This window comes from Protopterus annectens, chromosome 9.part0, assembly GCF_019279795.1.
Source record: "Protopterus annectens isolate FY-2018-M chromosome 9.part0, PAN1.0, whole genome shotgun sequence".
Taxonomy (NCBI): Eukaryota; Metazoa; Chordata; order Ceratodontiformes; family Protopteridae; genus Protopterus; species Protopterus annectens.
In genome coordinates, this window is record NC_056743.1 from 902287528 (window position 1) to 902311798 (window position 24271).

Consider the following 24271-nt stretch of genomic DNA (forward strand, 5'->3'; position numbering starts at 1 on the left):
ACATGTGTTTATTTAGTTTGTTTGGGTAGGTAAGTATGTAGCGGGCGGTGGGGTGGGACAGTTATGATGGTTCGAGCTTTTGAATTTCGTGGTTTAGGGCATTCGGTGAATTTGCGGTTCACATAATATGTGTCAGTGTTTATGTATTCGGTTACTAGGGCTTTCGAGCTTTCAATATAGACCCCAAATGACCACAAAGGAAAGATACATCACTGTGCAAAATTCATTAGTAATTTGAAGAACTGGAGAGGGACCTAAAATAACTCACACACCATGACATCTTCAGAAGTGCTTCTTTTTCATGTTACAGGCAGTGATACATTACATTGTAATGAGAGCTGATAAATTTGATTAACTCTGTTTTGAGAAGGGACAATTTATTATTGAGAAATGTTCTTTATACAATATTTTATAATAATGAATTAAGGTGGCATAAAATACTTTAACAGAGTTTTTAGGATGTACTTAAGTGGATCGTGTTTACTCTATTACTATTTTTTGATAGGTGTTATTTATTGCTTTTCAAGTATCAATGAAGAGGTTACTTTAAATGTCAAGGATTTCTAACAGATTTATTGATGGAATGTTTTAATTAGATATTAGTTGAATTTTTAGCATTTAAATAAGGTGGGGTAATGTAGTTTTTTTTTATCTCTGGTAAAGTGTGTAATTATATTTGGATGAAAGCATTCTGATTTCTTTAATAAGAGTTTTGTACAAACTGTTAAAGTTGCAGTTCATGTTTTTACTTCACTTTGGTCAAGCAAGTGATGTTCAGTGAAGTTTTACTTTAAGAAGTTATTTTAGTATGGAAAAAAACATTTCAAGTCCGAAACATTAAGCCGAAAGCTCGGGGGAGATGGAAGTGCCTTTTGCATTTGAGAGCTGCATTGGCAGAATGCTGTGAGGTTACTTATCCATTTTCTTACAGTAAATACTGTAGGTTCATTAATTCAGGAAGTTCTGTTTAAAACATTTAAACAAGACAATTGATTCTTCAAGTCGCTATAATTGTAGATCAGGAGGAATAGTTTATTTAGCAATATGCTGTAGTGACAGGAGCTTCTATGTAGGTAAAACCATTAGAATGCTCTCACAAAGTATTTATGAACATACTTTTACTATTAAAAACAAGGAGCACACTAATACCTTTGGCAAGCCTGCATAGATTTATTCAGATTTTAAGAAGTTTACATGTTTTGTTCTTGATGCTATCCTTGTTTATTGATAGGTTTAATAATGCACTTCAGTGAAAGGAACTCAGGTAGCAAATAGCTGTGATCACAGATAAGCCAGTAGGACTGAATAGAGTAGTATTAAATGTATATCAAAAAGTAAAACAACATTTTTTGTTGTGTCTTTCAGCTTTTCCCGGTTATTAGTATTAAATTGTTAGTCAAGTTTATTCATGATAATGTTTTAATATTACAGCATTTATGATAATGTGTTTACATGTATTTGGTTACTGGTTGGTCAAGTCAGCTATGAGTTATGTCATGTATTAGTGTATATAAGTGAGTCAATCGTGACTGTTTGAAGAAGTTCTTTTTCATATAATAAAGAACAAAAGCAATCTACGTTTAACATATAGTTTATTTTGCTAGCTTTTTAAAACATTCATTGAGCTGTTTTGCTTAGTTCTTTTTAGTTTTTACTAGCTCATCCACTTTTCCATGTGGTAGAGTTTCTTAGTTTATAGTGTGTGGAGACTGCAGTGTTCAACATAGCCGATAACAATATAGCTAGTTGTTCCAACATGTCTATATTACATAATCGAACTTTTAAAAGTTTAAACGTGAACAACATATGATCAAACTTTTAAAAAGTTCAAAAATGTATTAAAAAAAATAAACCAAAGAAAAAACCTACCTGAACGGTTTAAGCAGGGGGGCAAGCCCCCTGCACCCACAATGTAGTGGGCCATGCACCCCCGCTCTTTAACTATACCAACTCCAAAATCTCACTACAGTGCAGAAAAGGGAAATCTTCCCATTCCACACAGTACGGAGATCTCTGTTGAAACATTCAAACTTTTAAAAGTTTGATCATATGGTGTCAACTATATGACTTTCGAACTTTTAAGAGTTCGACAACATGATATAGACTTGTTCTAACTACTTGAAGAATTTGACTGGTCATGATCTCAGTTTGGATCTGTGGTATTCCAGATGAGTTGCCCTCTTTGACTCAGATTTTATCGACATTCATCGGTCAAGCCCAGATTGTGTTAAATACAGTAAAGCAAGCTCGTCCAACATTAAATCATCATCTAGATGATGTTTTAGATAGCACTAGTGATGAAGTGCATGACAAAATATTTCCTGTAGCTGACTCCTGTTTTTCACATGATGTGGACTCCTTGTTTTTACTGGCACACAACTCATTTTGTACCTCTCGGTCCTCAACCACCACCAATAGAGAATCTTCTGTAAGTTCATCTATTTTAAACCGCAAGTCTACTGTGTTTGAACTTGAAACCAAACTACTGAAACTCAAGTCACTAGACTATGGCATTTTTTATTTAAAGAATTGAATTGAGATGCAGCAGATTCTGTTTGGTCTTAGATCTTACACGTTTCCTAATAGTATTACTATAAAAGAGCAAATATATAAAGACTTGGTTGATCTGTATAATAATGCTGGTGTACAAGTGTTAAAATTACTTGCTGCGATGTTGTCTCTTTCATTCCTCCTCATGGTTGGGTTATGTAGCCAACCCTCACATCTGACTCGACCGCATTTTTAGAGACTAGGATCCAAGTTTCTAGCTTCTCCCACTTCCCATAATACAATGTTCTCTATGTAACTCCCTCAGATCTCATTTACCACCAGCAGTGTCAGATGTGATTTCTAGAGTCTTTAGCTTTTTGTCATATTTTTGCAGTAGGATTGCTATCTTTACTTCCAGATCTTCAGATCAGTGCCTTTTGTTTCCTTTTTCCTCGCCTTCTGTAGTAGCAGAATCCCTTCCTTTCTCTTCCTTGCTCAGTAGTTGGGCTTTGCCTACACTCTCTCTTCTAGCCATTGTTTTTTAGCCTTTCCCTTTACCAGTTATTGTTGTTATTAAATATAGATGCGTGTGTGTGTGTGTGTGTGTGTGTGTGTGTGTGTGTGTGTCTGCTGTCAGGGTCAAGTTTTCAACTTCTCAGCGCAGTTTTTCCTAGAAACCAGCATAGTGGAAAGAAAACCTGGTTCCAGAAATCTAAGGGGTCTTCCCTGGATCAGCACAGGGATCCTTCTTCTAGGAGACAGAGGAGGAGGTTTCAATGGGAGATGCCACCCCAGGGGCAGAGGGAGCCCGCAGAATCAGGATTTCAGGAAACCCTTGTCTGATGGGCCCTATCAGTGCTCCTGAAGAGCTGTCCGACTGCTCATCTCCAGAGGTAGTCGAGGGTCGTTTTTCAATGCACCCTACTACCTAGACAGAGACTCCCTGGTGTTCCACCCAGTAGTAGGAGTACACAGTAACAAAAATTCTAAATCGACTGCAAAAAGAGTCACCCAAGAGGTCCTAACTAAACAAAAAGGATTTGGAACTTACTGCTGCTTCTTTTTAGTGCCAAATAAAACTGGGGACCTACAATCCATTTTAAATTTAAGCAAATTGAATTTGCTCATAAAGAAAGCAAAGTTCAGAATGGTAACGGCCCAGTCCATTCTATCATTACTGCGGAAGGATGATTGGATGTTCTGAGTGGACTTAAAAGGCGCATACTATCCATCAAAATAGGTGCTGCAGAAGTCATTTGCACTTCCTGCTGAGAGCCAGTCACTTCCAATTAAGAGCTCTGACCTTTGGACTCACCACAGCCCCCAGGGTGTTTACCAAATGCATGGCAATAGTTGCAGCTCACCTGAGACTGCAAGGATTCTGGGTGTTTTCATATCTGAATGACTGGCTCTTCACTGCCCCAACCAGGTATCAACTACTCAAGGCTAGGGATTACTTCTTCAGCCTTGCCAACCACCTGGGTCTCACCAGAGACATGACAACACTAACACTGTAAACACTTGCCCAGCATGCCCTTTTCTACACTGTAGTGCAATTCCAGGTTGTGGGGAGCAAAGCCCCCCACCTAGGTGGGTTTTATTTACTCCGGTGTGTGTTTTGTTGAATTTTCGGCAAGTGTTTATTTACCCTGGGAAAAATTAGCTGTTCGGTTATTTCATTTTCATGATTTTCATCTCATGAAAATGTAATTTAATTATATGACCTTTCGAATATTAGAAGTAGATGTATATGTGTGTGTGTATATATATATATATATATATATATATATATATAAAAAACGGATACATATACACACAAAATTGTTTAAATGCTTGCCTATTTGCTTATATAGATACTCTTTGCAAATTTTTTTTATTATTGTAGGTGCTACACAATCTTCTACCATGGTACTGAGCAGGAATGAGAAGCTACCAATGGCTGTGGACATTAATCAGGAAGATCAGTGACGTATAGCACAGTTAGGTGTATATGCATGCATTTGTATGTAAGGAAATGATGTCAAGTTTCTTCTAAAACTAGTGCATTATCTTTGGAATATTCGGTTTATTCTTCATCAATCACACTCCTGCAATAAATTCTTGGCTTGGGCCAAAAAAATATATGTTTGTAAAATATAGGATATGTGTTTCTCCAATAAGTAAGGTAGGCAGGTGTGCTCAGTGGTTTAAATGACTGCTGTGGTTAGGCAGTAAGAAACATGCTTGCATGTCAGTTAGTAACGTTTGTTGTCAGAAGTCATCTCTCTCAGCCTGCTCACTCAAGAATCGGGAGCAAAGCCAAAGATAATGAGGGGAAAAGACCCCAAATTAAGGACACTTTATGTGCATTATTCACTTAGAAAGCTGTTAGAGTAAATGGTTTAAACTTATATGCATTTCCTGAAGAATATCAGGTCTCTCAGTAAAATTTAATTTATAAATACTTAATTCCTCACTGCTTTGTTACAGAATCAAACATTTACAAGGAAAGGGCAGGATTTTAAGGCAAATTAGCAATGTCCCCCCTTTTTAAACACCTTTATTGAATTATCACTTGTGACAGAGACAAAATTACATTTCTTCAAAAGTAATCAAACTGTATTAAATTAACACCAACAAATATTATACTTCAAATATATATTGCTATATATATCATATAACCTGAGAAACACTACGTAAGTTATTCAATTCCTGCCCCTTTTTTTTTAAAACAAGAAACATCTTTATTAAGCCATCACTTACAACATAAGCAATCATACATTTATATAAATGAAAACACACCACACTGACATGCATTTTGCATCAAAAAACATCCTGACACACTCCTAGTTGCAAACATTATACATCACTTTTTAATCTACCCAATCATTTTCAGTCAAAAGTTACATAGCTCATTTAAGTCCCGCCTTCTTTTAAACCTCATTCCTCCCCTGTATGTATTGTTCCCACAGTTCCCATTTGTTCCTATGTAGTTTGCTCCTACCTTTTTTCAAAGATCTCATTTCTAGTTGTTTTAGCTCTATGACTATATTCACTACTTTTAGTGTAGTTGGTTTAGATTTTGATATCCATTATCTAGTAACTGCCTTTTTGGCAGCCACCATAATTAGACACATCAAGGCCTTACTATATCTAGGCAATTCTGATTCTGTATCATAGCTCAGAAAAATCATCTCCCATGTCATAGCAATCCTCCAACCTAGCATTTCCAACAAGGCATCCTTTAGGGGATCCTTAAAGTCCACCAACCCACCGCACTCCCAGAAAATTTGTTCCCAAGTACCTCTTTCTTCCCTGTCACACCTCCAACATTTTTCTGTGTGAATTGCTTATCCACTCTCTCTTCCCAATCCTTTCTAACCTCCTCTGATTCTTATAGTTATCATGTAATATAATATTTTATATGCTTCACTAATTATTCCTTTTTTAATGGCAGTTTCTGTTCTAGATTCTGCTAAAAAAAACTCTACCAGTGCTGGTCTTTAATTTAGGACCCCCACCCCTGCAATTAGGGGCATCTCGAAGATGTATTTTCCCTTTATAGGGTAAGTGCAGTTTTCCTGCGGTAGTGGTGAGTTTCAGCTTTGAGCCAGCCAGAAATGAGATTGATCTGCACAAAGGTAGAAAAGTTAGATAAAAACAGAGCAAGGTACACTGATCCAGGGGCCCTCATTTTTTGGTAAGGCAATTTGTTTCTGGGCAGATGTCAAGCAGTATGAGAAGGATTATATGAGGACTGACTTCCTGCCCTCTAAAGTGTGAATCTGCCCAGAATTCATGAATGCTGGGCTGAAGCAGACAACCCACTAAACCTTGATGTAGGTCAAAATGTACGGACAGTAAAAGACTGTGCTATGACCAGCAACAGGATTTTTATAGGACCTGATTGAGTTACATTGTGAGGGCTAAGGTTTTTTTTAGCACAGTAACAGCATTGCCAGCACCCAATTCCCCTGACTGACTACTGAGGGATTGTTTTCACCAGACTTATGTATGAGATCCTTGAAATATCATTAATTCCCAAGCTAGTAGACTCTTATGGATTGCAGGTCACTACTTTATTTGTTCTCAGTCATTACTGTGAGAGTTTTAAAAAAAAAAGGTAGGGGGAGAGAAGAAATGTTTGGTGGATGTAGTTAAATCAAAAACTCCAGAATTAACGAAATCAGAGTTTATTTAACAAAAATATTTTCTTCTGATGTAACCTCTCTGGAGGATAATAAAGTAACCTCTCTGGAGGATAATAAAGTAACCTCTCTGGAGGATAATAAAGTAATCTCTTTGTGTTCAATCTCTGCAGGGCGGCATGACGTTGACCTATGACCCAACCACAGCTTTACAGAATGGGTAAGTTGCTTTCTTCACTTTTAATTTTTTTTTTGTCCTTACCTCCATCACTGTTGTCTGTATCTTATTCTTCCTTTTATTATATAAGGCAACTCATTGTTCATGTAGTATCACAAGATCCTGCTGTAACCATCTTGGCAGGTGGGTCCACCCTATACAAGGAAGATGTCATTATTAGCACTACCTGCATGAGGATGTGAACTATAATCCTCTGTGTGTGTGTGTGTGTGTGTGTGTGTGTGTGTGTGTGTGTGTGTGTGTGTGTGTGTGTGTAACATAAGTGCATTTGGTTCCAACAGTCCCATAGGTGCTGGTGACCGAAGCAGCATACACAGCTGTGGGAACCTTAACCCTTCCAAATGGACCCCCACAAGCAGCCGAGATAAATCACTACCCCTCAAGGAAACATGTCTACTGCATGGTCCATTCCCCCCCAAACTGCTTCCTGCAGTGTCCTGGGTCTCCGCCATCCATCAATACCATGCAGCCAGCTTTCTCAACTCTAACCTTCAATAACAGATTGTTTGTGTTTGTTCCGACTTAGAAGCACAGTGTCAGTAAAAGTAGAGTATCCAAATACAAGCTCAAGAATGGAAAAGTCTTATATTTCAAAAACTGTGATGAAATGTTATGCATAGTACATGTGTGTCTGTGTGCATATTACTGCTGCATTACTTCTGAGCACAAATCAAATTGTCATTATCAACATTTTCAATAAGAGATTCACAAACAAAAAATACCAGCATAAAATTGTTCAGTAATGAGCCTGAGAACAAGCTAAATATCATCGCCCATGATTTTGTGAGTATTTTCTTGCAGAAGTAATTGCCTTGTGTTGCACTTCAAGCAAACAAATGAAAAAAAGTTCATACATATCATATCAAACCAGTCTAAGATATCGGTCTTTTAATTTGCTAATGATGCATCTTGTTAAAATAATCTGTAGCTGTGTAATTTTAATGAGTTATAAAGTCCTCACAGCTTTGTAGGGCTAGCTGTATTGTGTTAGTGTTTTTTGTGTTACTTAAAAATTTTTAAAACTTTTTGTTTTTCAACAGCAAAACTACATCCCTACCCATTTTTGCCCCAACTTGTACTGCAGTGAAATCACACAAAAGTGTAGTTAGTAAAAATTTACTCATTCAGTTCTTTTTTTCAGAAAAAGTGTTGCAAAGAAGGTACCTCAAATATGAGAAGACGAATACAACTGAAAAATGGGTCTGGAGGAAATATGTATGCTCATAGGTTTTAATGTGTGTTTCCAATGTAAGCACTATTTTTAAGGTTTCATACTTTTCATATTCTTCAGTCAGGTTACAGAAGAAATGGCACGCTAGTCTGCAACAGAAACGTCTGTAAATCACCCACTAAAATGAAAAGGGTATTAGATATTAGCGTATTCAAAAGCGGAGAAATGCACCCATTATAAACTAGTTCCCATTGAATCTATAGGCTGACCTATCTCATGCCTTTCATGGGGCAAGTCAGAAGTAATGAACCATTTGAGAAATTCCCATTTTTCTTTTGAAAAATTTCGGAGTCTTTTAATGGTCTGCTAGTGTTTGAGTACCTTTGAGCATTTTCAAATAACAAAATGTGTTTCAGTGATTTGGACATTGTGAAAGCGGATTAAAACTTTGGAGCAAAATATATTAAATGACTCAAAACATGACCTTGAAAATGTTTCCTGTGGAAGTTATTTGATGGGGAATTTTAAGGTCTTTAATTGGATATCCAGTTTCAGAGTCCGGTCATGTTCAGCTGAATTGCAGCTGTTTGCCTGTAAGAAGTGGAAGTTCGGAAACTGATGTCTCAGAAGCAAGGCCATTAACAAAATGAGATGACCCAGTACCTTCAGTGATAAATATTTGTTTACCAGTGATTCACTGCTGCATTTTTGCTTAATTTTGACTGCAACATTGAATCTGTCATCACACGAATGTTAAATAAGGATGCTCCCCTATGAGTCATGTGGTTTGTTAGTAATTGATTTGATTAGCGATTAGCTGGAACTCATCAGTTGTATTGCTCCTAATTAATCCATAAACTTCTGCCATAAAACTACTGCCCTGGAAAAGTGTTGCAAGGCAGCTTTGTATCTGCACACCCCAATATTGTCTGTGCATTCAATGTCCCTCAAAACTTTAACTAACACAGACAATAATATGCCACAAAACAAATCCTGAAAGGCCACATTGTTTACCTGAGTGTTTCCGTTTCCTTTTAAACTGGGAAGGGGATGTGCAGGGTATGACAACAGTGTGAATGTGTTGCTTGGGGGGAGTAGAGGAGACCTATTAGCAGTAAACATTGATGCTGATGGCTTATTACTTTTGACATACAAAAGCCCCTAGCTTTGTATTGTTTGTTAACTGGGTTAATAGGTTGGCGCAATTTCAGCCATTACCAAGATCAACAGGTAAAGCAATACCAAAAAAGGCACAAATGTACACAGGAATTTGCACAGACAAAATGCAGTAAACAATAGAATACTTTAAATGCAAAGTGTACTACTACATACAAATAACTGTAATCTGTGAACAAGTATACAAATATGTAGCAAGGTCAAATAAGGAGATAGTATACAGCTGGGCACTGAGATATAATTTATAGAATGACAAGTACCAGGTGGAACAGTGGTAACAACTGGCAGTTAAGGTTGCTTTTAATATTGACAAGAATGCATTATTCTTCATCTTGAAGTATTTACATTTATGTTCTTTGTAAAGAAAAACCTTTTGCTTCTTTAATATAGACTAATTAGTTAAGGCTGTAATAGTCATACTTCATAGTGTCCATTTTTGTAAGTAGTTTAATTGTACTTTTTTCTTTTTTGTCTCTCCTGATATACTTGACATTTGAGCATGGAAATGAGTACTAAATTAAATGAAACTACATTGTCATTTTTTTAAATACATTTCCTATATTTTGTGCCATATTTGTTGAATTTACTTTTTAAGTATGGTTTGGGTAACAGACTGGTATTTAGTTACAGTACAGTAAAACACCATATTCTGTGGGACCAGAAATGTGATGTACATTGTCCACATCCTTTTTTTTTTAAAATGTTTTTAGTACCTGTAAAACATAATCACTACAAAATTTGTGATCAGAAATATACATACGTGTTTAAAAGAAAAAAAATCTAATTTTATAAATACATAAAAGAAAATAACTATTTACAAGAGTGTCCATCAGCCTTCTAGTCATGCATGTCTGTACTTTTTTTTTTTTTTTTTTTGCTTGTCAAGCAATTCTTTAAAATGTGTCCATACATTGAAGCAAGAGGTAATTCTGTTCATTCTCTGATTGTAAGAATTTCTAGATGAGTTACTTCAGTTGCTAAACCTATAGATTATTTAAATGAGGGAGTAAATTCATTTTTCCAGTTTTGTGTGATCACTTTTCTGGAGATGTGGTCAGTCCACAATATGTTATATTTTTTCTTTTAACACAAGTGGGAATAGGGGAATTAAAAATAAGTAATGATTTAGATAAAAAAAGTATCTTCAAAAATGCCGGTAAAGAAGAATATTATTCCAAAAAGGAATCAAAACAAAACAATCAAAGAACGTGTTGCCAATCTGCTTTAAGTTTGTTCTTGCAACTCCAGCAAAGTTGCTTTTTCTTGTACATCAATTCAGTTTTATGAGGGGTGAAGGACCTATGTAAAACCTTCCATGTAGACAAATGTCATCTAAGAGATGAAGTAGTATGTTTAGATGATAATAGAAATAATTTGTCTTCTTCACTTGGTGGTCTATTATTGATTTGGGTAAAATAGTTCCAGTATGTATCATTACATGTTTTAGTTTCCCTCTTTACCAATTTATACAATTTGGACAAGAGTCAATGTCCCAAGGAATTTTGCTGCAATAAAAATATGATACATTCAGTCTGTTTTGGGATATGATCCCTTAACATTGGTTGCACTGACTTAATTTCTCCTTCTGTATATAGTCTACAAGATTCTGTATCTAACCACATATCTTTATTCAAATCATATTTATTCCTAATGTAATCTACCGAGCGCAGCATTTCATCTTTCATTAACTAAAACCAATACAACAGATTCTTCTCTTTTAAGGCAACCATTGTTTTAAATCTGAAGTAGGGTTATTACTCGGAGTATATGTTGTAGGAAACATAAGGAAAATCCATGCTTTGTAAGCCAGATTTCTATAAGTAAAATTGCTAAAAGTATTTAATATAGTCAAAATGAAGTAAGAATCACTTGTTTTGTGACTTTTCCCTATAATGCAATCCTTTAATAACCAAAATAAGCTGTTTAATACAAGATAATTATTAGTGTATATATATTACAGTTTTAATGCATAAAAGGGTTTCCTAAAAGTTCTTTCCATCTACCTATATATATGTTGTTGATTCAGACACATATTATTTTCATAACTGATGATAATGAATATAATTCTATGTCTGGTAGTCCTATTCCCCCTACTTCTCAGTCTCTTTTATGATGATTTAACACAATTCTTAGTTTGTCAGGGAACCAAAGAAATTTCAAAATTAAAGTGTTAACATATTTATTACAGGTTTTCATAGGAGGTAATGTTAATAATTGAATAATATATTGGATTTTGGCAACATAATCATTTTGATGATGGTTTTTCTTCCATTGTAAAGACAATTTTATTCAATTTGTCCATTGTATTCTTTATCTTATTTACACAATTAGTTTAATTATAATTTACTACATTTTTATTATTATTTCTTTTCTTTAACAATATACTTAAGGAACTTATTAGGGATTTTATTCTTATTTATACTGGCCAGGTATTATGTGTGTAGATTGCTGGGCTGAGGAGGGATTCATAGTAGTCATGGATGAGTAAACCATTTTGTAATTAGAATCGTCATATTATAATACCATAGAAATGGAGATGAACAGAATACTCTATCATGCACTGTAAAAAATAAAATGGTACTGCTATTTTTATGTACTATTCTGACTAAATAACAAGGGAACCTTGAAGGTTAATAGAGGCAGCCTTGTTTCATTTTTTAGTTGTGTTCAGTAACTTGTTCATAATCATAGAACTGTAAAGAAATAGTTTTTTTCAAACACATGCTCACGGCTTAGTACTGTGTGTAAAATGGAAGGACATAGCAATGACAGACAGAGAAGCTAAGCTACAAGATTTAAGTAGACAATGTTCAGGTAGTCAGTCAGTACATAAAGCATATTACGATGGTGTATTACAGAGAGTAGGACTGAAACCTTGGTGTGTGTGTGTGTGTGTAGTGTGCAAGATCACAACTCAAGAACAGCTAGATCATTTACAATTTGTCAAGTGCTTTTCCACATAGGAAGTCATTGCTGGCATTGTTTTTGCTGTCGGTCAGGATTCTGTTTTCAAGTAAAAAAACTAGAACAGCAAGGCTAAACTGGGGGCAAAACCACAGTACTGTACTTAAAATAATAGTTGAGAGTTAAGTCTATAGCCTCCTCTTTTTCTGCAGTTAAATATGTCACTGTAGTTGTAGACATACTGCCATGCCACAAGAGTGTTATAAAATACTGAACTCATCTCTGATTCATTTGTTTTCTGAATCAAGTCCCATTTACTTTCAGATTCAGGAATGAATTTGATGTTATAAACTCTGCAAATAGTGGACACCAATGGCTTCAGCTTCCAGAAATATGCAGGAAACTTAGTCCAGTTTACCAAAGCCCAGCTCAAGATTTTTCCCAGACATTTCTGTCCCCTTCTGTCCTTCTCTTTGTCACAGCTGGATGCGCATTTAGCATCCTGGGTGAACTGGTTACCTCCAGACTCATGCCACCATAACAGAGTCATCCTTCTGTCCTATGCTAACAGTTCCTTTAGGCCTCGGCAGCACCTTTACTCCAAGCACCAGTGGTTCTTCCCATCATAGGCAAGTAATCTTACTGTTCCACCAGTGATTAATTCAGGATTGTAGGAAATGAAGTAAGCTTGGCTGGTAGAAGCCTAGTGTAAAAGCAATACTTAGAATTTCGACAGAAACATATTCCCAGCTGCATCTCCAGTAATTTTATGACTAACCCCTACTCACTACACATGTTGGAAAGCCATGTACATATTCCAGTGTGACTGCAAATGACAGTATAAAGACCCTGTTCCTCACACTCGTGTGGATAAGTACTGAGTCACCAGCCACTGTTTTGCTGGTGTCTTGCACTGTCATGCCTGAAACATTATGTACTTCTAAATCTGATATTAGTGGCCAAGTTATTTTGTTCTGTATAAACTCAGCAACTGCAGATATGCAAGTGTGAACACCTGGAATAACAGTTTTTGTTTTGTTGCAGCTAATGAAATTGTTTAAGTTCTTTGCATACTGAATGCATCATGCTTAAGACTGCTCATAGTACAGCTACTTACATTTGGTTTCATTTTTTTCTGTAGATTTTACTCACCTCAATACAGTATTGCAACAAACAGAATGATTACGCAAACGCCACTTTCTCCCTACATCCCCTCTCCTGTTTCCTCCTATCAGGTAAGTACTTTAAATACCAAGGATGAGTTAGATACATTACTGCTGCTTTCAGCAACAAGGGTCCAATAACATTTAATCCTTTGTTTTAGATTTGTGCCTAAACGCATGAAACTAAAGCACAGATTACTAAATGTTTATTTAAGGTGCAACTTTGTACTCCCTCCTGCTTGCAGATAATTCTAGTGCTATGTACTCCCTCTACACACACAGGTGCACTTTCAACTTTACTTGACCGTGGAATTCTTCAGACTGAGTGGCTGTACCTGATGAAGTGAACTTCTCATCATTAGCTCAAACACACTGACTTTTCATATGGAAAGTTCAAGCCCCTTTTTTGTAGTTTTGTCAACACTGTAGACAGAAAATTGAATACTTTTTTTTTCTCTTCTTGCCAGGCCTTGCATCAGAAAAAGTCTAATCACGGCCTGGCTTCACATGTTAGTTGCATACAGAACAGTTAGAAAAAAACAGACATATCCATATTTACTGTAAATGTAACGGTTTTGCTGCCTCATATCAGCCTTGAAACTTACAAAAAAAAAATGTATTGGGCAGGTATGACTTTGCACACATACTGTTCAGCTTGTCAGATGAACAGGATTCCACAATCTAGTCAGAGGAAATATACAAGGTGTCATCTTTGGCAGTATAACCTGGCAGTCTAGCTTACAGCTATGAACAAAGTAAGGTCTCATCATTTGTAGGGCCCCATTATAGCAATAATCCATGCCTGGGTGTGGGTAATGCGGGATTTACCCATGGTTGGCGTGGTTTGGTCCCGAGGGACCAAACAAAGACAACCATGGGTAAAATCCCACATTACCCACACCCAGAAGTGGGTTATTGCTATTATACTATGACATTATTTAAGAAAAGAAATAATTACTTTTAAATAATGGCATTGTATAATGCCTCTTTGCTGCCCTTCCACAGCTGGCTGGTATCCGCGGCAGTTCTAATGTACTGCGCATGCCTACGCAGTACATCAGAGCTGTGGCCAAAAGCAACGGAGAAAGCAAGATCTCCGTTGCTTTTTACTGTTTCTCTATGTTAAATGGGTTTAACATAGCGAGACAGCTTTAAAATAAGCAACGGAGATGTCCGTTGCTTATTTTAAAGCTGTATTGCTGTGTTAAACCCATTTAACATAGTAAAGGAGATCTTTCTCCGTTGTTTAAACCTGTCTCGCTATGTTAAATGGGTTTAACATAGCGAGACAGCTTTAAAATAAGCAACGGATCTCCGTTGCTTATTTTAAAGCTGTCTTGCTATGTTAAACCCATTTAATATAGCGAGACAGGTTTAAAAAAAAAGCAACGGAGAAAGCAAGATCTCCGTTGCTTTTTACACACTGTGTCGCTATGTTAAAGGAGTTTAACATAGCGAGACAGCTTTAAAAAAAGCAACGGAGATCTCCGTTGCTTTTTTTAAACCTGTGTCGCTATATTAAACTCTTTTAACATAGCGAGACAGTGTTTTAAAAGAGACTTATACTAATGGAAAAAGTCCGGGCGACCGGACCTTTTTCCATTAGTATAAGTTGATTTACAACGTGCACGCTGGCCAATCAGCGTGCACGTTTTGGAATATTAATGGGGGGTCATGGTATAATAGTTAATAACTTATGGGTCCCAAGTTTCCTGTGCCTGCAGAATGGCCACACAGTACTGGGGTTTCTGCTAAGCTTGTATTTGGCTTAGGAATAGCTGGTTTATAGTGCTCATTGCTGGGCTTGTAGAATATGACAGCCTACTTCACAATTAAAAACGTCTCAACTCAGGATCTTTACTGCTGTGTGTTTTGTTAATGTATACATACATGTGTGTCACGTTTGTGTATATGTGTGTATTCGCATATATGTGTATGTGTGTGTGTGTGTGTGTGTGTGTGTGAATATATATATATATATATATATATATATATATATATATATATATATATATGTGCAGCCAGGTTAAGAACCCTTAAGAGTTCCCATATTCTGAACTTTTATTTATGCATTGTTGACTGGGTTAGTCCTTGAAAAGAGGTCCCTGGCCTAATGGGAAGATGAGGGGTGGTATTTGAACAACTAGGGGAAAATCTGACCAGGCTATTGGGGAACTTCCCCTACTTTATACCATATCCTGCAATCAGTTATTACCTATCTGTCCAATGATGGAGGTCTTTGTTAAAGACATTCTGATGTTTACAGTGGTAACCTTTAGTTGAAAACATCAGTGAAAAGTATTTTTTTCATTCAGAAGTAATGATTAGACTGCTGCAAGTTGCAGTGAGACACTAGCTCCTTCGAGACAATAAGTCCTTTTTTCTTGAAACATAAACATACTTGCCTTGGTTCACCCTTTCCTACTGTGGTGGATGTGGAGCACCAGTAGGTTGTTGGAGAACATAGTATTCTTCAGCTCGGGTCTACTTTGTTTCGTTGAATCTCATTTCACTGAATTTCATTTCATCCCAACCACTTCGGTGAAAAATCAAATTACTGAAAACTCATTTCACCAAATCTCATTTCACTGAATTGCATTTAGTGTATTTGGCAGTGTGTAGAATACTGTAAGGCAAGTAAAAGGTATATGCCCTTTTCCCCACTGTAGTGTGATCCCAGAGTTAGTATATATAGTTATGTGGTTGTGGAGGGCACAGCCCCCCCACATTGGGGGGTGTGGGTGGCCCCCACTTAGTTTGAGTCCATATTGTCTTCTGGAGGGAGTTAGTCTTTGGTGTTGCAACTATGCACGTCTATTGTTTAAAATGTATTGTTTTGAAGTTTTTGGTAAAATACAATATAAAACAAACGGGGGGGCTATGCCCCCCCACCCCCATAACTATATATACTAACTTCAGGATCACACTACAGTGGGGAAAAGGACATATACCTTTTACTTGCCTTACAGTACTCTACATACCGCCATATATACTAAGTTCAGTTTAGTGAAATGAGATTCAGTGAAATGAGTTTTCAGTAATTTGAGTTTTCAGTGAAGTTGTCAGGGTGAAATGAAATTCAGTGAAATGAGATTCAACGAAACAAAGTAGACCCCTTCAGCTGATACCTGTATGGTTGATAGTTGTATTCGTACATTCTGTCGCTGACATTTTCTGTTCTGTTTATACATGTAACATTGCTTGCAATGCTCTTTTGTCAAGAATGTTATCCAGCAACCAGTCTTCCTGGTTGGCAACGGGCAGGGTTCTCTTCATAGATCAGTTTATACAAGACTATTGTGAGAAGCAGTCAAAGACTGTCATCTAGGAGTCTTTAGAATGTGGTTTCTTTTCTGTTTAGTTGTGGAAGTCATAGACTTTGACAGCAAGTTAACCTCAAAAAAGCCAAGAAGCGTAACAACCCACCACTATCAATTTTATTTTTACCAGGCCACACAGAAAGAATAACATTTTTTTTTCTCAACAGTCAGGTGCCCAACATAAAAAGTGTATGTGTATGTTTATGTTTCTGTCTGCGTGCGTGTGTGTGAGTGAATGTGTGTGTGTATGAAAGCAGAAGATGTGCGAGAGAGAGAGAGAGAGAGAGAGTGAACAGTGAGATCAATCGCGTAGTTATTTTACACTTGCTAAGCAGCACTTTTTGCGGTTTACCTGGTGTAAAATAAAACAATGAAACCGAAAAAAGTGTGTGTGTGTTTTTCTGTCTGCATATCTGAGTAAATGCATGCACGAAAGCAGAATAGACTCTGAGTGTGTGTTTGTGTGTGTGTGTGTGTGTGTGTGTGTTAGAGACAGAGAGTGAAGAGTGAGAGCGATCCCTGGCAGCAGCAGCAGCATCAGTTAAGAGGTTTGCATACTTCTCAACTATACCTCTCCGCTCAAGAAATCTGGACAGAGCCACAAATAACGGGGGACAAACGACTAAAAATGAGGGCAGGTTTTAAATATTCCTCTTATAAACTTAGAAAGTTGGTAGAACAACAGAGTTTTCATTAGCATGTATTATCTGAAGGATATGAAGTCTGAAACTCAAATGGCTGTAATTTATTGACTTCAGCACCCAGTCATTTGCCAAAAAACTACACATTTTATGAAGATGGAACCAAACATACAAGCCAAAAATTTGGACAGTTGAAAGGTATGCTCAGTTGACTCTAAGCTCAAGATATCTAGGTAAACCTAAAATAAACAGGGGGCAAAGGCTCAAAGTATGAACATATTCTACTTGATTACTAGGATTTGTGTTACCATACATTTTCTGAAACAGAGATGTGCGTGAAAGAGTGAGTGAGAGCAACAGTAGAGAGGTTTGGATACCTCTGGACCATTCAGCTGAAGAAATCTAGATAAACCCTTAATTAAAGAGGGAACAAAGGCTGAAAAATAGGAACAGATTTTAATTACTATTCTTAAAAAATTATGGACTTTTTTAACTAAAACGATTTGTGTTAGTATGAATTTTCTGAAGAAAATAGCAGTCTTAAATTCAGATGTATGCCATTATTTAATAACTTCAATCTCCAATGAGTGGCAGCAGACCAAATCTTTTAGGAGTAAGGGACCAAAAAACAAATTGTTTTAAGTGTTATATTTTGGATATAAAATTCTTCCTCCAACACCTCTGACATGTACTACAGCAAGTCTGAAAAATTACTAGGAAGAACTATTTTATATCAAAAACATATAAAAAATAATACAGTACTTAAAAAAATAAGTACAATACAACAATTTTACAGAGAGCCAATACTCTTAAGTTCAATAATGCCCGACAGGGTGTGTATGGTAATGTGCAGTTAACGCCCTTCCAGGGTGTGTGTGTTAATGTGCAATTAATGCCCTTCCAGGGGTGTAGAGGCCTTCTACCATTGAATACACATTAACACACACCCTTGTCAGGCATTACTGCTTGCTTATTATGTGCAGGTGATGGCCAGTTCATGGAAAATGTTCTTACATGAAACCAGTCTGTGGTGCAAAAAAAGTTGGAGACCACTGTTCTTCAGGACAATTTAGAAACAATTACCACTACTTTCTGATTCAAGTGGTCTTATTTATGTAATTATATGGTGTCATATCATCAACTGACAACAGACAATAAACTGATTATATATATATTACGCATTTTAAGAAGATTATACTGATAAACATATAAAAATTAAAACTATATTATATTCTTTACAATATCCATTTTATGGTACATGTGAAACCTAATAATTTTGTAAAACACATACAGATGTATTACTGTTTTGCCATTATAACCACTTGATATTGAGACACAATCATTTAAACCTGATGTTTGTCTGGCATTCAGTCTTAACTGCCACAATAAGTCCTTATATTATAAAATTGTTTCCCTAAGAACCATCTGTTTCATTCTCAATACTTTTTCTAAAAGTGAAAAAAAAATGCATTCAGATCCAAGTCTGTCAAGTGCATTTTCATCTCTTTGTCTATATCATGTAAATATTTGAAAATTCTACTATGCAAAGCCCTGTTTGCTTTTCATATGTAGAGCACTTCACCTGCAAGCTGTATCTCATGTGAACTGCCCCTTTTGTGTTACAGTTGTGCTACCCACAACATGTTCTGGCGTAGCCATTGACAGTCATTAATGAACAGGAAGGCTAATCATTCGACCTGGCTAACTTTGTTCTCTTACTGTAAAAATAAATAGTAAATAAGTCTGGCAACTGAGAATGGTAGGGCTATCATTGAAGTGATGCACACATCCATAGTTTTCTCCTTAAAGATGAGCATTTCATTGGTAGATAACTATTTATTACAATTTTACTGCACTGTATGCCAAGCACTGTACACCTCACTAAGAATCTTAACCTCTTCTATCTTACTTTTGTCACCTTTCGCTTGAATATAACGGACTGATTTATTCTTTAACTGTGCTGCATTCTGGTTACTTTGTCATAAAATCTGCTGCATACTACAGAAAACATCCCTTCCCACTACAAACTGTTTCTCCCCACTGCTGCGTCATCAGAAGGGGAGGCTGGATGACATGGAACCAGGAAGTAACTGGATAGCTGCTCCGCACACAGTAAACAAAAACACGTTTATAAACTAAATAGAGGTCCACAGCTGTAACTAAAGAAAACCTACACATTCTAGAAACAGAAAGCCACCTTTACATGGATACCAAAATGAAATAGTAAAAAAATGTATGCCCATGCTCTTTAAACATCTAATTTTATGTACATTTAATTCTGTTCAACAGTAAAAAGCATCTGTCTAGGAAGACAAGATTTGAATGTTTGTGTTCCTTTCTTGCTTCTAGGTAGCACGCCTTCTTAAACTGGAATTAAACTGCAACCTAAAGAACTCCATGTCAAAAGGAATCTGTCATTAAGACTTAGAAGCGGAGTGTTTTTTTTTTTATTTTATTTTAGAAAATCTTAGCTTCTGTGAACTTTACTGGAAAATCTATGCAAGTTGAGCAAATTTGTAAAACTTCAGTACAACTTCTGTAAAAAGATCGTACATGTACATAAAAACAAGACTGGAGCAAGGAAACAAGCCCTTTGTCTCAGATTCATAGGGTAACACCGACCATTTAATGTGAATCATTCCTGCAAGTATACAATATGGAGTCCATTGTGTAGCACATGGGCTTAAACTTTAAATATTTCATTTAGGTATCAGAAAAGATTTATTTAATGGCTAAGGATTTGTGAAGTATGTTATGAAGACAATTCAGAATTCAGCATTACCTTCAGCACACATTGCAAGTGTCAGCAGACAAGTGGAAAGAAATCTTCAAAACTTTAAAATCGTCATTACAAGCTGGAAAACTTTTAAATGGTCTTTTAGGAAAGAAAAGTTTATCTAATAAAGCATGTTGATAGGTAAGGTGAGCTATTTTGGTAAAATATATTCTCTTCTAGAGCAAATGGAAGTCAAAATTTACTGTGCAGGTATATAGAGTTGTGTAATTCCTATTGAAAGGGAAATCCTGTTTTTTTTTCTTTTTTGTCTCAATACTTTTACATTATATGCTACAAGTTACGACAGTCTAGTCAAGTATAGAGGAAGTTTTGGGGATGAGCCACAGTTTTCTCGTGGTATGAAATGATCCTGAAGAAGCAAAGTAGTATGTAGAGGGTGGTGTAATCTCGGTCATAACAACATTTAGTGTTAGAGAGCACACAGGAAGAGAACTTCACAGATTGGAAGCGGTGGTATAAATAAATAATATGTAGTGTCACTCTGGGAAGGTCTCCCTGTGGAAAAGTGAAGGGCTATTCAAAGGGGGGGGTTGCAGTGAGTAGAGAGCAATAAAGTGTATGATTTTATATGAATAATGACTCATGGGAAGTTACAGTTGAAATCTCAAATGAAATGTAAATGTACCTCTCAGCTGCCAGGGACCATCAAAAATTATTGGAGAAAGTCCAGAATCATAGAACTTAAAATTTGCTTAAACATACATTCACACCCCCACAAGGGTGGGGCCATAATTAATTAATTCACCCTGTTGGGGGTATGATCTGTAAAATTTTGGCGCTTGTAGTTCTACCGTATAAAGTCAGAGCAGGGAGGTATGAAGACTGCATTCCACAGTTTACCTGCTGTGTGGTCTTTTAGTAACTCTGCAGTAATTCTTGCATTGTACATCAGAAGAGGTTCAGGACTATAGTGATACAGTTATAGTCTATGTGAATATGCTCTCAATGTTTTGTGTGTGTGTGTGTGTGTGTGTGTGTGTGTGTATTCTTGTGGACATTTAACTATTCTGCTGCCTGAAATCAATATGCAACATCTCTCTTCCTTCCATATGTCATATTCTTTTTTTTTGTGTGTCCCCCCCCCCCCTTGGGACAGCTCTGGCAAGGGTTTGTCTTCAAAGAAGCCAGCATTACACGTACATACATACACAAACACAGAATATTAATACGGGGGGGGACACACATGCATGGAATATTAATACTACCATGCACACATGGGCGCGCACACACACAATTCTCCTTTACACAGTAATATTAATACACACACAATGATCCACATTTGAGAAGACACCTGGAAGGAATAATATCAAAAGGACAGCACAGCTAGTAAGTGGTGGATGGAATGAGAAAACTGTAGCAAACTAAAGAATAAAGTAGAGCAGAGTGGAAGAAGACTGAAAAGTGCAGTAAACAGTAAAGAATACAAGTGGAACATGATAATATACCACTGAAACAAACAGTACAGACAGCAGGACCATTAACAATACAAAAGTACTGCATAGCATATGAACAAGGTAAAAACACAGACAAGTAATTCTGAGAATGTAATCTACAGGATAACAGACGTATGTGATGGTCAGAATGACCAGGTAGCCATTAACCCTAAGAGTTTCCTAAAGGTAAAACTGTGGATATAAATCCATATCAGGTTACAAGCTGATGCAAGTCATATACAACAGCAGCTGCATGTATATACACACAGCAAACATATGTAATAACCAGAACACGGGTGTAAAAATCAGGAGTCGGCTTTGTAAAATTGGGGTGATGTCACACAATGCCAGTCGTGACCTAGTTAAAAAGCTATGTGTGTGCATACTAATAATATCCATGTTAATCTTAATAACTGCATTCATTAACTGATAGTTTAAACTATTTATGGTAATGTAAGAAGTTAAGAACTGCTTCAGGGCAACTCAGAACCAGGCCCATATTAGAAGAGTAAAGAAGGAATGTGTAGGTGTGTGTACTATAGTATGAACTGATTACAAATGCACCACAATAGTGAAACGTATTTAAAAAAAAAAAAAAAAAAAAACGGAGGCTGTTGATGGAAATGGAGGAATCCTGAAGTGCAGTTTAAGAGACTGGTGCTAAGTTTAACACTGCTGTGACCATCAAAAATCATTAGAAGTAATTTCATAATCCAGCAGACTGCTAAATCAATTAATTGGCTCGCATTACGTAATAAATTCTCACATGGACTACATTACAAACCAGTCTGAAGAAAACTATCCAACTGTAGTCTAAACTGGCTTAAACAAAAAAACAAACCCTGAGTATTAAAAGTAGGGTCACTGCACTATGCTACGAACACTGACACCAGAATGAGAGAAGTTGCCACACCACTTCCTGAAGTCATCTTGCTACCATCCATTTCCACAGATGTGTGCTACTGACCCATTTTGACCAAGACAAGCTCCAGGAAAACTCTCTTTCATTAGCTCTACAGTTGAGCCAATGAAAAAGGAGAAATCAGAGCCACCTAATGGCAAATCAGAGCAACAGTGCAGGCACACTTTTGGAAGCAAAAGTTGAGTACTCTGCTAAATGTGGTGTGACTGAGACGTATGAATATAAAGCAATTTCAGAAAGCCTTTATTCCATTCCTAAAATGCGTCAGGGTGTGTGCAGAGTAGAATTGTTTTTGAAGGCAAAACATGGTCAGGTTTTGGGGAATACTTATAACAATGAAGAGTGGGCATTCGGAATGATTTGACATTACAGAATGTTGTGTGTGGATATTATGAAAATAAGTATCAAGTAGAAGCGGAAGTTATGGACTCAAGATAGTGATTAGATGCATACAGCCTCTATGGAATGATTTAAATGAAACCTTAAATCATTGTGTTTGTTAACATATAAAGATGGATACAATCTGGACTGAGGATTTAGAAGTAGAACTTTGGGTATAGTTTGATTTTTGCTGCAGTAGCACTGCTGTACTCATTCTTTCCTTTTTATTAAACAAGAAACATCTTTATTAAATTATCATTATGACATAAGCAGTCACAAATTTAGATAAATGAAAACAAACCATATTGACATATCATTTGTTACAAGCATTATACTTCAGTTATAACCTATTCAGTCATTGTCAAACATTACATAGCTCATTCAAATCCTGGCTTCTTCTTCATGTATTGTTCCAACAATTCCCATTTTTCCTATGTAATTTGCTCACACCCTTTTCTAAAGATTCCATTTCCAGTTGTTTCTCTCTGTTATTATAGTCACTACTTCTAGTACAGTTGGTTTAGACTTTGATTTCCATTTTGTAGTACTTGCTTATTTGGCAGCCACCATAATTAGACTCAGCAAGGCCTTGCTCTTTACAGATAATTCCAGTTCTGTATCACAGCTCAAAAAAATCATCGACGTGGTTACACCAATTTGCTCACCCAGCATCTCCAACAGAGCAATCTGCAGGGAATTTTTAATGGCTGCCAACCCATTACACTCCCAAAAAATATGTCCCCAGTTATCTCTTTCTTCCTCATCACACCTCCAACATTTGCTATCTACCCGTGGAAAATTTCTTTGAAGTCAGCAGTCTACATGGGGTATGAAAATAACTATGTTAGCACTTCCCAGAAAAGACCCTAAATCCTCTAGGCTTTATTGCATATTTGGAAGATATACATGTATACCTCATTGTTTCTTTGTGAATTGCTTATCCAGTCTCTCTTTCCGATCGTTTCGAACCACCTCTAGTCGATTCTTACAGTTATGCAATGTTTTATATCCTGTACTAATTATTCCTTTTTTAACAGCAGTTTCTGTTCTAGATTCTACTAAAAACATTACCAGTGCTGGTCTTTCTCTTCATATCTGCTAGGATACAAAATCAGTGAAGCTAAAACAAAGGCAATAGCTGTAAACTGTCTACTCACACACAATTTGGTCTAGCACTATCTGTTTTTATGGGGACATGATAAAATGAAGTTCTTAGGAGTATGAATTAAAAAGGATTTTGATATGGCAGCTATGGATAGTCTTTTCAGGATATAAAGTTAATGAAGATAAAAGAAAGGCTGAAACTGCAAACTACATACCCACACATGAACTGGTTCAGCAATACCCATAATTTGGGGGATATGATAAAATTAAGTATTTAGGAGTATAGATTAAAAGGATTCTGTTATGTTAACTAAGGATATTTGGGAAGATACTAAATAAAAGAGAATACAACAAACTGAGAAACTGGAAGCACTTGTTTATGGATATGGATAGTAAGATGCAAG

General features: G+C 36.4%; 1 protein-coding gene across 4 annotated transcripts in view; it reads left to right on the forward strand.

Moving 5' to 3' along the window:
• The window catches only part of RBMS2 (RNA binding motif single stranded interacting protein 2), a 1165202-nt gene that overhangs the window by 932657 nt on the left and 208274 nt on the right, over positions 1 to 24271 (forward strand). For all 4 annotated transcript variants that reach the window (XM_044083632.1, XM_044083630.1, XM_044083631.1 and 1 more), the window contains exons 8-9: positions 6791 to 6837; positions 13248 to 13341. In XM_044083632.1, the coding sequence (XP_043939567.1) occupies positions 6791 to 6837; positions 13248 to 13341 (141 nt within the window). The remainder of the gene's footprint in view (positions 1 to 6790; positions 6838 to 13247; positions 13342 to 24271) is intronic.